The sequence below is a fragment of the Sminthopsis crassicaudata genome, chromosome 3 (genome assembly GCF_048593235.1).
Source record: "Sminthopsis crassicaudata isolate SCR6 chromosome 3, ASM4859323v1, whole genome shotgun sequence".
Classification (NCBI taxonomy): domain Eukaryota; kingdom Metazoa; phylum Chordata; class Mammalia; order Dasyuromorphia; family Dasyuridae; genus Sminthopsis; species Sminthopsis crassicaudata.
The window spans coordinates 606,817,172-606,833,433 of NC_133619.1; the positions used below are offsets into that span (position 1 = coordinate 606,817,172).

At 35.9% G+C, this 16,262-nt stretch overlaps 1 protein-coding gene across 2 annotated transcripts in view; it reads left to right on the forward strand.

Annotated features, from left to right (window-relative positions):
- The window catches only part of STPG1 (sperm tail PG-rich repeat containing 1), a 92,399-nt gene that overhangs the window by 10,458 nt on the left and 65,679 nt on the right, over positions 1–16,262 (forward strand). For both annotated transcript variants that reach the window (XM_074305842.1, XM_074305843.1), the window contains exon 3: positions 8,682–8,800. In XM_074305842.1, the coding sequence (XP_074161943.1) occupies positions 8,682–8,800 (119 nt within the window). The remainder of the gene's footprint in view (positions 1–8,681; positions 8,801–16,262) is intronic.

Here is a 16,262-nt window from a genome sequence, read left to right on the forward strand (position 1 = left end):
CATAACTATAAATGGCTTTAATTTCATCATCTGAAAATTGTCTGTTCAAATCCTTTTACCATTTATCCATTGGGGAATGACTTGTATTCTTATAAATTTGACACAGTTCTTTATATATTTTACAGATGAGACCTTTATAAGAAATACTGGCTGTAAAGATTGTTTCCCAGCTTTGTACCTCCCTTTTAATCTTGTTTTTATTGGTTTTCTTTGTGAAAAAACTTTTTAAATTAATGTAATCAAAGTTATCCATTTTGCCTTTTATAATGTTTTCTAGTTCTTTTTTGGTCATAAATTCTTCCTTTTTCCAAAGATTTGGTAGATAAATCATCCCTTGTTTTCCTAATTTATTTATAGTATCATCCTTTATGCCCAAATCATGAACCCACTTTGACCTTATTTTGGTATGGGGTGTGAGATGTAGGTCTATGCCAAGTATCTGACATTATTTTCTAGTATTCCCAGGAACTTTTGTCAATAGTGAGTTCTTATTTCAAAAGCTGGAGTTTGGGGGTTTATCAAATACTAGATTGGGCTAAAGGCTTGGATGGATGATTGTGTCGTATGTATCTAATCTATTTCACTGATCCACCATTCTTTTTCTTAGCCAGTACCAAATGATTTTGATGACTGCTGCTTTGTAATATAGTTTTAGGTCTGGTACTGCTACGTCTCTATCCTTTGTATTTTTTCCCATTAATTCCCTTGATATTGTTGACCTTTTGTTCTTCCAGATGAATTTTGTTATTATTTTTTCTAATTTTATAAAATAATGTTTTGGCAGTTTTGTATGGCACCGAATAAGTAGGCCAATTTAGGAAGAATTGTCATTTTCATTATATTAGCTCAGTCTAGTCATGAACAATTGATATTTTTCCAGTTGTTTAGATCTGATTTTATTTTTGTGAAAAGTGTTTTGTAATTGTATTCATACAGTTCTTGGGTTTGTCTTGGCAGGTAGAGCCCAATGGAATTTCTCTTTCTATCTCTTGATGATGGGTTTTGTCAGTAGCATATAGAAATGCTGATGATTGTGTGGGTTTATTTTCTATCTTGCAACTTTGCTAAAGCTGTGAATTGTTTCTACTAGGTTTTTGGATGATTTTCCAGGATTCTCTAAGTATATCATCTGCAAAGAGGGATAGTTTTATTTCCTCATTGCCTATTATAATTCCTTTAATTTCTTTTTCTTTTTTTTTTTATTGCTAAAGCCAACATTTCTAGTATAATGTTGAATACCAGTAGTGATAATGGGCAAACTTGTTTCACCCTTCATCTTATTAGGAATGCATCCAGCTTTTCTCCATTACAAATAATGCTCACTGTAAGTTTTAGATAGAAACTCTTATTATTTTAAGGAAAGCTCCCTTTATCCTTATGCTCTCTAATGTTTTTAATAGGAATGGGTGCTGCATTTATCAAAAGCTTTACTCTATCTATTGAGATTATCATATGATTTCTGTTGATTTTGTTTTTGTTATTGTTATAGTCAATTATGGCAATAGGTTTTCTGATATTGAGCCAGTCCTGCATTCCTGGTATAAATCTCACTTGGTCACAGTGTATTATCCTGCTGATAAGTTGCTATAATCTTTTTGCTAATATTTTATTTAAAATGTTTGCATCAATATTCATTAGGGAGATTGAGCTGTAATTTTCTTTCTCTGTTTTGGTCCTTCCTGGTTTAGATATTAGTGCTATATTTATGTCATAGAAAGAATTTGGCATTACTCTTTTACCTGTTTTTCCAAATAGTTTAAAATAGTATTGGAATTAATTGTTCTTTAAATGTTTGGTAGAATTCACTTGTGAATCCATCTGGCCCTGGAGATTTTTTCTTAGGGAGTTCATTAATGACTTGTTCAGTTTCTTTTTCTAAAATGGGATTATTTAAGCATTTATTTTCTCTTCTGTTAACCTGGGCAATTTATATTTTTGTAAATATTCATACATTTCCTTTAGATCTTCAGACTTACGCCATAGAGTTGGGCAAAAAAACTTCTTAATTATTGCTTTAATCTCTTTGTCATTGGTAGTAAGTTCATCCCTTTCATTTTTGATGCTGGTGATTTGATTTTTTTCCTTTTTCTGATCAAATTAAACAAAGGTTTGTCTATTTTGTTAATTTTTTTTCATAAAACCAACTCTGGTTTTATTTATTAGTTCAATAGTTTTCTTAGTTTCTATTTTTATTAATCTCTCCTTTGAGTTTCAAGGTTCTAATATTATTTGGTTATTATTCTGAGGTTCCTTGATGCTCTAAAGTTTTATATTCTGAGGTTATCTTTAAATTATATGTTTTTAAAAATTCTTAATTTAATTTTTTAAGCCATGTACAAAACCATGTCTCATTCTGCATATTAGCTTATTCCTCCTGTCAGGTGCCTAGATGTTTCATCATTAGTCCTCTGGAATTCATGATTGCATCAGAGTTCTGAAGTCTTTCAAAACTGTTTTCACAGTGCTGATGTTAGACTATAAATCGTTTTCCTGGTCCTGCTCACTTATCTCTTTATTAGTCCTTATAAATCTTCTCAGATTTCTCAGAAACCATCTTTTTCTTAATTTTTATGGCACAATTGTAGCCCATTATATTAATATGCCATAATTTGTTTAGCCATTCCTCACTTGATAGACAGCCCCTTAAGTTTCGAATTGATTGCTATAATGAAAGGACAATTTTTTTTGTACATATTGGTCCTTTCCTATTTCTTTGTTGGGTGTGAAGGCTTGGCAGTTGTTTTATAGGGTAAAAAATAGTTTAGTGACTTTATGAGCACAGCTCATAATGGCTTTCCAAAATGTCTGGGACCAACCCACAACTTTACTAACAGCACCTTTTTCCCCACATTTCCTCTAATAATTGTAATTTTACTTTTTTGTCATCTTTTGCAGTGTGACAGGTATGAGATAGAATCTTAGAGTTGCTATAATTTGTATTTCTCTATTTGTTTTTCAGTCTATATTCTATTGTTCAATTTCTAAGGTTCCTTCAGACTCTTAATATTCCGTGTTCTGAAGTCTCTTTTCAATCCATTATGCATATTCTAAAATTTCTTTCATATCTAACATTCTGTTTCATAAGACTTCTTTTTTGTTAGTTTTATAATTATAACTTTTTTTGACAGTACATATGCATAGGTAATTTTTTTTACAACATTATCCCTTGTACTCCCTTCTGTTCTGAATTTTTCCCCTCCTTCCCTCCACCCCCTCCCCTAGATGGTAGGCATTCCCATACATATTAAATATCTTATAGTATATCCTAGTATAATATATATGTGCAGAACTGAATTTTGTTGTTGTTGTTGTTGCAAAGGAAGAATTGTATTCGGAAGGTAAAAATAATCTGGGAAGAAAAACAAAAAAAAATGCTCACAGTTTAACTCATTTCCTAGTGTTCCTTTTCTGGATGTAGCTGATTCTGTCTGTCATTGATCAATTGGAATTGGATTAGTTCTTCTCTATGTTGAAGATATCCACTTCCATCAGAATACATCCTCATACAGTATCATTGTTGAAGTGTGTAATTATCTAGTTCTGCTCCTTTCACTCAGCATCAGTTGATGTAAGTCTCTCCAAGCCTCTCTGTATTCCTCCTGTTGGTCATTTCTTATAGAGCAATAATATTCCATAACATTCATATACCATAATTTACCCAACCATTCTCCAATTGATGGACATCCATTCATTTTTCAGTTTCTAGCCACTACAAAAAGGGTTGCCACAAACATTTTGGCACATACAGGTCCCTTTCCCTTCTTTAGTATTTCTTTGGGATATAAGCCCAGTAGTAGCACTGCTGGATCAAAAGGTATGCACATTTTGATAACTTTTTGGGTATAATTCCAGATTGCTCTCCAGAATAGTTGGATTCTTTCATAACTCTACCAACAATGTATCAGTGTCCCAGTTTTCCCACATCCCCTCCAACCTTCATCATTATTTGTTCCTGTCATCTTAGCCAATCTGACAGGTGTGTAGTGGTATCTCAGAGTTGTCTTAATTTGCATTTCTCTGATCAATAGTGATTTGGAACACTCTTTCATATGAGTGGAAATAGTTTCAATTTCATCATCTGAAAATTGTCTGTCCATATCCTTTGACCATTTATCAATTGGAGAATGGCTTGATTTCTTATAAATTAAAGTCAATTCTCTGTATATTTTGGAGATGAGGCCTTTATCAGAACCTTTAACTGTAAAAATGTTTTCCCAATTTGTTACTTCCCTTCTAATCTTGTTTGCATTAGTTTTGTTTGTGCAAAAACTTTTTAATTTGATGTAATCAAAATTTTCTATTTTGTGATCAATAATGGTCTCTAGTTCTCCTTTGGACACAAATTCCTTCCTCCTCCCCAAGTCTGAGAGGTAAACTATCCTATGTTCCTCTAATTTATTTATGATCTCGTTCTTTATGCCTAAATCTTGGATCCATTTTGATCTTATTTTAGTATGTGGTGTTAAATGTGGGTCCATGCCTAGTTTCTGCCATACTAATTTCCAGTTTTCCCAGCAATTTTTGTCAAATAATGAATTCTTAACCCAAAAGTTGGGATCTTTGGGTTTGTCAAACACTAGATTGATATTTTTATTCACTGTCTTGCTCTGTGAACCTAACCTATTCCACTGATCAACTAGTCTATTTCTTAGCCAATACCAAATGGTTTTAGTGACTGTTGCTTTATAATATAGTTCTAGATCAGGTACAGCTAGACGACCTTCATTTAATTTTTTTTCATTACTTCCCTTGAAATTCTCAACCTTTTGTTGTTCCATATGAATTCTGTTATTATTTTTTCTAGGTCATTAAAATAGTTTCTTGGGAGTCTGATTGGTATAGCACTAAATAAATAGATTGGTTTAGGGAGTATTGTTATCTTGATTATATTCGCTTGGCCTATCCAAGAGCACTAAATGTTTTTCCAATTATTTAAATCTGACTTTATTTTTGTGGCAAGTGTTTTGTAATTTTGCTCATATAATTCCTGACTTTCCTTTGGTAGATATATTCCCAAATATTTTATACTATCGACAGTTATTTTGAATGGAATTTCTCTTTGTATCTCTTGCTCTTGGATTGTGTTGGTAATGTATAAAAATGCTGAGGATTTATGTGGATTTATTTTGTATCCTGCAACTTTGATAAAGTTCTGAATTATTTCTAATAGCTTTTTAGCAGAGATAAGACTTCTTTTGAGTTCTAACAAATTTGTATTCTGAGTTTCCTTTTAGTTCTGATATTCTATGTTCTAGGTTTCGTCCTAACTTGAATATTCAGTCCTTTTAAGATTTTTTTTTCCATCTCTGGTCTGTTGCATCTGCTTGAGTATAGCAACTATATCTTTTTACTCTTGAGTCCTTAGCTCTAATAAATGTTTGTAAATATATATATATATATATATTTGTGGAGTCAAATGGATTCACCTTGGCCAGGGTGAATAGGGGCTTTTGCCCTGGGATCACTTCTTTTATTTCTCCTAAATTGTAGGAACTAGTGACTGGTCAGGGATGCAAGGAGCCTGGGGATGCAGCAGGAGTCAGGAATTAATTGCTTGCAACAGCAGATGTTCTTCTTAAAATAAAATTAAGGCTTTCCACTCATAATTGGCTGCCTTCCCTTTACTATTTTTAGACAGGAAAATTGTGATGGATCCTGCATCTTTTTAGTATCCCTATACTATTTATTAGTTCACGACATATATCTCATATAGACTGAATCTTTATTTCAATTCAACTGAATTAAGTTCTGTAGATATTTATAAGCACCCTAAATGTGCACCATGTAAGGCATTGGGAATTGTTGTTCAATCATTTCAGTTGTGTTCCAGTCTTCATGATCCTATATGGGATTTTCCTGGCAAAGATACAAGGGTGGTTTGTCATTTCCTTTTCCAATTCACTTTATAAATGAGAAAACTGAAGCAATCAGACCTAAATGATTTGCCAGTTAGTAAATATTTGAGACTGCATTTAAACTCATGTCTTCCTGAGCCTTGGAGGGTATTACTGATGCAAGAATCAGAAGGGAGCAGAATGCAACCAGTACCAAGGATTAGGAAGAGCTAGTCATCTAGTTTGGGCTAAACTATAGAGGACACAAGACAGAATAAAGTGTAATATTCCTGGAAGAGTATGCTGCTGTGAGACTGTAATGGATTTTAAATATTAAATAAAGAAGTTTATGGCTTTTTTATGGGGAGATCTGGAGACAATGGGGAGTCCTTGAATCTTCTTAAGTAGGAGTGTGACTTGGCAAAGAAAAAAAAACACTTGAACTTGATGACAGAAAACCTGGATTTGAGTCCTTGTTCCCTTTTTCTAATGCTATAATTCAGAGCATGCTATTTAATGTAGCTTCTGCTGAACTTTCTAAACTTTGTGAATTACTATAGAAATTTGAACTGTTATTATCGAAATATCCAGGGCATCCTTTCATATATGGGTACCTTGTAGGTCAGCACACACTCAAAAACTATAGCTCCTGAGCCCCCATTGGTTGTTTATTTTTATCAGTCATCCAGATGGCCCAATGTGGCTAAGACTAGGTAGTCTGAAATTTTATCTCCTTCCCATTTTCCTCTTCTTTGTTTAGTCTTCCATAGCATTTTTTCCCAAACAGGGAGGCATTTTTAGGGTCCTAGTTTCAAGTTTTTGTGTGTATGTATGGGGTGGAGCAGGGAATGTAGAAATGAGCGCACTTTATCAGTTCAACACTTTTGCCTCCCACTATCCTCTCTGGTAATTTTATTTTAGAACTTCTGGGGCAGCCCATCTATCTAACTTCTTTCCTGCTATTTTTTTCTAGTGTTATTGCTAGCCAAATTAATTAGAGTAGAGAATTCAAAATATGTAAAGATAGTATCCTCATTGATAGATCAAAAGCTATATGTTATCCTTTTTTCCTCTCTTTTTAAAAAGTTTTTTTAAGTAACACAGATTTATTCTTTCTCCATCCCAAACAAGAAAAAGAAAAACAAATTTCTTGTAATGCACAGTCAAGCAAAAAAAAATCCTTCATTGACTATATCCAAAAAATATGTCTCTTTCTGTACCATGAATCCCTCATTTCTCTGTCAAGAGGTGAATCTTCATCATTAGTCCTCTGGAATTATGGATGGTCATTGTATCAATCATAATTCTTAAAGTTTTCAAAGTTGTTTGTCTTTGTAGTATAATTATTATTGTATAAATCATTCTCCTGGTCCTACTCATTTCATTCTTCATTAATTTAAACTCGTCTTGAAAACTGTTCATTTTTATAATATTCATGTTATTGTATATAATTTCCTAATGGTTCTGTTCATTTCATTCTGCATCTGAAAGATATTTCCATGAAATTCTCTATTTTATAATTTTTCATAGCATGGTAGGACTGTATCATATTTGTAGCCCATAATTTTTTCAATCATTCCCCAATTGATGAATATTCCTTTAGTCTCTAGAAATGCTATAAATGTTTTCATACATACAGGACTATTTCCTCTTTCTTTCCCCTCTTTTTGGGTCTAGGCCTATAAGTGGTATAGTGAGATCAGAGTATGTTCTCTTGTTCTTTTCAAAGTTCTTTAGTTGCAGGATATCTTGTGTGATCTCTTTTGCTTTGTTTACCGGGATCCCCTGAGGTCACTCAGTCTGATAATTCTCATTTTTCTGGGGACTAAAGAAGTGGACGGTATAGGAAATTAACATGTTCAGCCAGAAAGCCAGTCTTAAACCCAGAGGAAAAAGTAACTTGCCCCAAATCAGGCAGCCAGTGTGTTGGGTCCAGGGCTGAAGTCCAGACCCTGGTAGACACTGGGGAGCTTCCTTTTCATTAAGCCACTGCTTCCTCAGAAAGGTTGATGATCAGCTAGGGGGATAACATCCCATCTGATGCCATCTATTTCTTCCTCAAAAACATATTGAGTGAACATCTTTATTGTGGGGGCAGTTAATTTCATAAGAACAGTGTGATAATTTGCATCTCAGCTCAACAGACATTTCATGGTAGCCATTCAGAAGGATGGTGGAACAAGCATCATGGTGGTCTTTAAGCCCTGGCAGAACCAGGAGTATTATGTAGAAGCAGTGAAGATGCAAATTATATTAGTGAGAAGGAAAACCTTCCCAACATACCATGCTATCTTTGTGTAGAATGGGCTGCCTTTTAATATGGTGGTCTTCCTGTTCTTGAAGTTTGAGGCCTTCTTTTTTTTTTGGGGGGGGGAGGTCTGACAGGGAATTCTTTTCCTGTTTTATATTCGACTAGATGCCTCTAAGGTCTCTTCCAGTACTGAGGTTCTATGATCCATGATGCTTCAGGGTAGGCAGGTTATGAGAATAAATCAGTGATGGTGAATAAGAAATGGTCGTTGTTGGGTTCTGCCCCTCAAGCTTTAAACTGGTAAATGAAATCCGGATCAGTCATTTTGATTTTTTTGCATCTTTTCTAGCGAATGGACTATTCTGCACACATTGGATGCTTGATAATTATTTAGTATTGCATTGACTTTGAATAAGCAAATGTTGAAAAAGGTTCCCCCAATAGGAGTTTATTTAATCCTTTTCACAAGTCCTAGGACAAATTCCCTCTTGTGTCTTGTTAAAAAGAAATCTTGATCTCAGAGCTCCATTTCCTACATTCTCCAATCCATCTTTTTATGTTTTTTTAAAAAAATGTCTTTTTCTTTAATCATTTAGGTTACACTGGAGCATATCCAAAGCAATCTTCCATTCCTTATAAATATCGGACCATAGTAACCCCGGAGTCAGAAAGAAAAGGATTTAACAGTCAAAGCAAAAGGTTTTATTGTAAACCGGTAATGATGCTATTTTTAATATTTCTTACTTTTATTCAGGATTTTAACATGATCAGCTTGTTTCATGGGAGCTATTTCCCTGCATCTCTGTGGGCCTCAGTTACTTTTTCTTTTCTTTTCTTTTCTTTTTTTTCCTGAGGCAATTGAAGTTAAGTGACTTGCCCAGGGTCATGTAGCTAGGAAGTATTAAGTGTCTGAGGCCAGATTTCAACTCAGGTCTTTCTAACTTCAGGGCTGGTGCTCTATCCACTGCACCAACTAGCTGCCCCCTCAGTTATTTTTTCTGTAAATGAAGGCATTTGGTCAAAGGATGTTTAAAATCCCCCTCAGCACAGTCTTCCTATATTCTAAGATCCCTCCCCAATATCCTGTATTCTAATCTTTTGTGTTCTAAAGTCCCTTCCAATCCTAAGCCTTCTAGTTGTGACATTACATATATAAATATGAATATCTGTATATTTATATATATAAAATATTCTGTATTCCAAGATAATATCCAATTACAAAATTGTAAAATTCTACAAATAAAATTCTATATCAGGACTTGGCTCTTTAAACTATAATAATAACAAACATAAAGTCAATTAAAGTGTTTATAAATATAGATTTATAAATATAGATTTGCATATATATAATATAACTTCTGGGAAATGCAGATTTAAAAATATAAATATATAAATAAACAAATATATGTCTATATATATACACACACACATACATACTCATTTAAATGTTTTCTAGTTAACCGTTTGTTCTTTGATTTGAACACCAGAGGGCGGTGTATTCCACACAGATATGAGTGCACTTTTTAAAAGGGTTCATTTTCTTTTTTTTTTATGAAGTGAGATTGAAATGTCTTAAATCTTGCAAAAATCAATCTTCTGTTCTGTCTGTTCCATTCCATTGGCACTGGCCTGTAGTTTTGTTGCTGGAGAGACTGAGGCCATTGAATCGCTTGAGTTTAGGAGTTCTGAGCTGTTTGAGCCCAGCAAGATAATTTAATTCTAGCTTCCATGCCAATCAGTATTCGCTGTTCCAGCCGAGGAAACAGGGAGACCCTGTCTCCAGAAACACAAACTAATCATAAAAACAACAACAACAAAAAACAAACTAAAGACAAAAAAGAAAAATATGAGGTCTGATAAAATGGGGATGATGCTGTAGGATAGGAAATTATCTAAAATTTGCACATTGCATGTCATTTATATAGTTTTAGTATTTTTAATCATTTTATATTATTGTTATTGTCCAGCTTCCTATATCTGTCTCTTTTAGATCTCCTGTCTTTCCTTGATGTTTCCCCCTTCGGATGCAGACATTTAATGATACAGTAGAAAGAGCCTTTGATGGAAAGGGGGAATGTAGAAACTTGAATTCTACTTCCTGGTCTTCTTCTCTTAGTGTGATCTTCATCAGTGAGATTTCCCTGTCTGGGCTTCAGTTTTCTTATTTTATAAATTGGGGGGAGGGTGTGTGCATGTGTGTGACCTTGAAATGCAGTGGGAAGAACAAACAATTTGGGTTCAAATCCTGACTTTGGACACCTCTCAGTGTCTTCCTTAGCTCTCAAAGCCTCAGTTATGGAGAAGGTGCTTGCTTTGCAACCGACTCTGCTAGTTCTCAAACTGATGAAATCACTCACTTGTATGGACAAATCCTAGAAAATCTGATATTTTTTAGTCTTTGGGCTCTCTGTTCAGTTAATCTCTTTTCATTTCATCTTCTCAATTCTCGACAGATTTCATAGTTATCACTTTATTACATATTTGGAGGTTGGAGGGTACCTCCAATTTTCTTTTTTCATTGTTCTGGGATAACCTCGGCCATCTTCTTAAAAATATCAAATTTATTATAACTTGGTTAAATTCCATTACATTCACCAATTGGGATGTTATTATTTTTGACTTACCCTAATCGTGAACAAGGAATTACTTCCCCATTAATTTCTGCGAGAAGCTTTGAGGTTGTTTTTAATAAAGTCTCTTGTGCATCATGCTAAGTTATTGCCCAAATATTTTATATATTTGTCATTATTTTCAGAGTATTTGTTAGTTTTTCATGGTTTTTGATGGCTTTCTTTGAAAATGCGGATAATTTTTATTCTCTCCCACTACTTCAATAAAGTCTTCCATTATCTCTATTTTTTTTTCATTTACTGTTTAGGGTTCACAGGTATGATTAGGGCAGTGTCATTGGGGTTTTGCTTTAGGATGCCTATCACTCACCTTCAGGTGAAGAACAATAGAGTTTACTGTCTCCACCGAGGTGGCCTATCACCCTTCTCCTTCTGTCTCTTTTTGCCCCCAGTTCCAAGCTTTGTGTCCTCTGGTCTTTGTCTCTCCCTTACTGACCCAAGTTCCATCTCCTTCTTCCTTAAACACACATTTACATTAGGTATCCTTTGTGGTATGTTGCCCTGGGGAGCAACAATTTCTAGTGACAGCTTTACATGAGTTTTCTAGGTATAACAATAGCTTGTCAGTGGCCCACTGGGGTTAGGTTCCCTGCCCCACTGAGGGGCCCCTTTAGTACTTGGGAAGCCTGAGCTCTAATGAGTTGGGCTAAACCATGTCCTTTTTCTCATTGTTGATGGATATTTGCAACCCCACCCTGGAGTCCTGGGGAAAAGCACTTTTTATAAAAAGCTTAGGTTTGGCTTATGTAGAGTCTTCAAAATGTACTACAAATAGTCCATATCTTAGGAAAGTCCCAAAGTTTCTTACCTCACATTCTCAAGAGAAGAAAAGGAGAGCAAGATCTCTTTGCTTTAATGACCACTTGTTTCTAAAAGGGGACCCATTCCCTCTGTCATGGACATCAAGGGACCAATAAGGAGATTGTTTTGTCATCCCCACACATGTCTTTCACTACTGAGCCACACATTAGAAGGAAGCCCTGGAGCAGAGCAGGGAAACACCAATTAATCTCCCTAGGATCCCCTCATAGTCTAAAAAGAGACTTTTACCTTCATTTCTTTTCCATATCTTCTTATTAATTCTAAGAGAAATAGAAAAAAATGAACATTTGGGTTTTAAGAATTTTTTGGTTTTTTTTTTCTGATTATACATGTATATTAACTTTTGAAGTTCACATTTATTTATGAATCATGTTGCAAGAGAAAAATCAAAACAAAAAGGAAAAACCAGGAGAGAGGAAAAAAAAAGTGAACATAACAGGTGTCGATTCATTCAATCTCAATAGTTCTCTTTCTGGATGCAGATGGCGTTTTCATCTAGTTTATTGGGATTGCCTTAGATCATTGAACCACTGAGAAGAGCCAAGTCTTTCATAAGTGGATCATCACACAATCTTGCTTGAACATTTGGTTTTAATGGAAAAGCACCTACTGTTTCTCTTTTTAAAAAACCAAATCCCTGATTTCACTGAGGTAGCAATGTCCCGATGAAGAAATTTCTCCTATCAGAGCGGAAACTTTGAGTCTTATATGGTTAAATGGCTTGCTTAGGGTCCCACAACCAGGATGGGGAGTGGGTGGGCTTTGAAGCTTAGTCTTTCCTAAGCTCCTCCCCTCAGTCCAGCTCTCTAGCTTCAACCTCTTTTGTAACATACTTCATGATCCTCTGATCCATTCTGGTTTCAGTTCAACTTTGTCCAGGGTCGTTAGGACCACTGTATTTCACTGATATTCTAAACACACACATATATTCCATCAATAGGGGGCAGCAGCAAAGCATAGAAGTATAGAAGTTCTGAGGAACCTGCTTAAGCTCTGAAAGGGATCTCTGAGAACACTGAGTCCAACCTTCTTCTTAGTACAGAGGAGAAACTGAAATCATTTCCTTTTTTTTTTTTTTTTTCCTTTATCCGTGCAGAAGCTCCCTCCTGCAAGGTCTCTTTCATTTCTATCTTTTTTTGCTTTGTTAGGGGTAGGAATCACCATTTTATTTACGCCCTCCCCTCCTCCCCAGCTGACTTTTATTTTAGTTTTACAACCATCATCCTCTAAGATCATTGGGATGATAGTCAAGACTCTGGTTTCCAGTTCTCGCTGTTCCTTAAGAATAATTGTGCCTTTGCACAAGTTATTTTTTTCTAAATCTTGTTTTGGCCAAGTCATCATTTTCTTGTGTATAAGATAACAGAGTTGGATTAGGGGACCCTCAAAATGCTTTCCGGCTCCAGTATTCTGTTATAAGGGCTAGCCCTCTCCCCAGCTCTAAGATGATTTGTTTTAAGGTACCTCCTGTAGTTCTGATGTGTCATGTCTTAACTAGAGCTATCACTAGGAATTCTGACAAGATAGGACTAGTTCATTAGGGGAGAAGGGTCAGTCATAGGTATCTTGGTTGTGATATGCTTGGGAAGGGCAAAGAAAAGGTGGGGTACAAAGAGATCTGGTTGAACGTGATCTCAGTGGCCATGCTTGTAAGGGTGAGTGCTAAAGTTGAGCAGTGGAAGATGGATGGTAGCAAAGAGGGGCGGGACCTTTATGGTGCCATATGGCATGGGACCAAGGGCACCTTGGCGCAGTGGATAAAGCATAGACCTGGAGTCAGGCAGATATCTTCACGAATTCAAATCTGGACTCCGATACATACTAACTGTGTGACCCTGAGCAAGTCACTTAGTGCTGTTTGCCTTATTTTCTCATGTGTAAAATGAGCTGGAGAAGGAAATAGCAAACCACTCTCCGATCTTTGCCAAGAAAACCCCAAATGGGGTCATTAGGAATCAGACACAAAGCAAACAACTGAACAACAATAGTGTGGGACCAATGAAAACACTTGAAGCCCTGGGTTGGAGGATTTCCCCTGGATTTTGGTGCTATGGAGTAATGCCTTGATCATTACTCCCTAGATACAGCTCACCTTGACCACTTTTTAAATAATTTTTTTCACTGATCAAAGTTTTCATTGATCTATTTCCTTTCCCTCCCCACTGCTCCTCTGTTCATTTTCCTTCATTGGCCATGTCCCAAAATAGGTGTTTTATTCCTCAGCAATTTCATCATCTTGATGTCAGGAGATGGGTTAACATTGTCATCTTCTGGGATCGTGGTTGTTTACTGAATGGTGCAGACTTCTTAAAGTCTCTGAAAGTTTCTTTTCTTTGACTGTTATTGTAGAAATTATTCTCTTGGTTCTGCTCACTTCACTCTGCATCATTTCATACAAGTCTCCACAGGTTTCTCTGAAACCCTCCCCTTTGTCATTCCTTACAGACAAATGTGTTCCACTCCCATAATTTGTTCAGTCATCTCCAGCTGATTTGCCCTGACTTTCTGTGTTCTAAGATCTCTGTCCAGCTCTAGCATTTTACATTCCATTATCCTCTGTTCTCTGTGCCCTTATATCTCAAAAATTTGTTCTAAGGTCCCTTTCTGCTTTAAAATCCTTTGAATTTCAGAAATCATCTTTTTTTTTCTAAAGTCAATCAAAGTGAAGAGTTTGATTCACTAGTTTCCACTTTTTGTTCCCTGTGATTTCTGCTGACCTATTTGCTGAAGTCTTATGTTGGCAATGCTTTACATTGAACATCGTCTATTAAGTGATTTGACATTCTTTGTTTTATTTGATCTTACCAGAAAGGCTGTGAAGTTGAGAGACGGGGCTTTATTATCCCCATTTTACAGATGTTAAACTCAAGGCCAGAGTTGAAGTGGTTTTCTGGGAGTTGCTCAGCTAATAGTGGGCAGCGCCAGGACTCAAATGGGCTTTTGACCATCAGGCCAGTGCTCTATGCACTAGGACACATTGCCCTTCTATAGACAGTCCCTTTCCAGCAGTGTACCTTCCCTAGCCTATGGACCATCATCCGCTTTGCAAGGCTGGTGTTGGAAGAGACCTGAGCTGCTGCCAGCTCCCCTTGCCATCTTCCTGGGCACTTTCCAGGAGTTCCGGGTAGTAAGCTTCTGAATTTGCCAATCTGGATACTGGGGGGTCTGAGAGTTCAAGCTATATCTCCTCAAAGTTTTCTTGCTATTCAGAAGATTTTTTGCTGAAGTTGACAAAGGGATCTCAATACTGTGGCATTGAGCCAAGCCACAGGTTGGTGAGGGGAGAAAAGCAGGATTTTCACATGCTTCTAGCTTCTAAGACATTCCAGTTCTGCCACTACCTCCCTGTGTGAACTTGGGCAAGTCATTTCCCCTGTGAATTTTCAAATTCCATATCTGTAAAACCAGAGAGTTGTCTTACACTTTTTTGTGTCATGGATCTTTGGGCAGCCTGGTGACGTCTCTGAATCTCTTCTTGGAAGTATGATTTTAGAGCACCAGCCCTGAAGTTAGGAGGACCTCAGTTCAAATCTGTCCTCAGACACTTAACATTTCCTGACTATGTGACCCTGGACAACTCACTTAATTCCAATTGCCTCAGCCAAAAAACAAACAAACAAAACAAAACAAAAAAACAAACAAACCTAAAAGAAATATGATTTTAAACATGTAAAATGAAATATATAGGATTACATAGGAAACCAATAGAGAAAAATAAAATTTTCTTCATAGACTCCCTGAAAACTCTCTGTGGACCCAAATTAAAAACCCTGGAATAGCACTTTTCACCTATGTTCTAACAGTCTTAAGTTCTTTTGGCTCTGACATTGTATATTCTAGCTTGGACAGACAGTATGTTTTTAAAGTGCCCTGCAGCTCATAAATTATATTTAGAGTCGAAAGATACTCCAGAATCAACTTTCAATGCTTTTCTTTTCTCTTTTCCTTTTTTTTTAACCTTTTCATTTTTTCCCAATAATATTTTATTTTTCCAAATACATGTAAAGATAGTTTCCAATATTCATTTTTGTAAAACTTAGAAACCAGGATGTCAGAGCCAGGAGGGGCTAGAACACAGGATGTGAGAGCTGGGAGGGCTTTAACCTGTATCAGATTGCTTGCTATGTTGGGGAGAGGGGATGTACGGAAAGGTGGAGAAAAATTTAGAGCTTAAAGTTTTACAAAAATGAATGTTGGAAACTATCTTTTTATTGCTATGATGCAATTCTGCCTCATTTAAACCTAATTCACTCACAAGTCATGATATCACCCACAGTGTCATTGCTCCTCTTTGAAAATGAAGGATGATTACCATCAAGAAGTATCTGACAGCATATGTTCTCTTGGCCCTTTCAGCTTTGAATATCTATGACTCTAAAGCATGGCACTCAAATTCTTTACCATAGCCAAAATCTAGCTTTTAAAGGCATTTCAACAAAGAACATCATCAGTCCAGAGTTTTTGACCTTTCTTGTTTGATGGATCCCTTTGGCAACTGGATCCCTGTTGAAACTTGGGGACCTCCTATCAGAACAATTTTTTAAAAAAGTATTTTATTTTTCCAATTACTTTTACTCTCAGGGTCTGTCTTTGCCCATCTATTTCTTTCCCAGTATTCAAAAACATGTCACTCTGAATATTGAGATCAACCTAGCTTCAGTCTAGAAATCATAATCCTTTGATGCTTAGGAGATGGGGAGTTGGGCCCCTGAGGTTTCTCTAGGA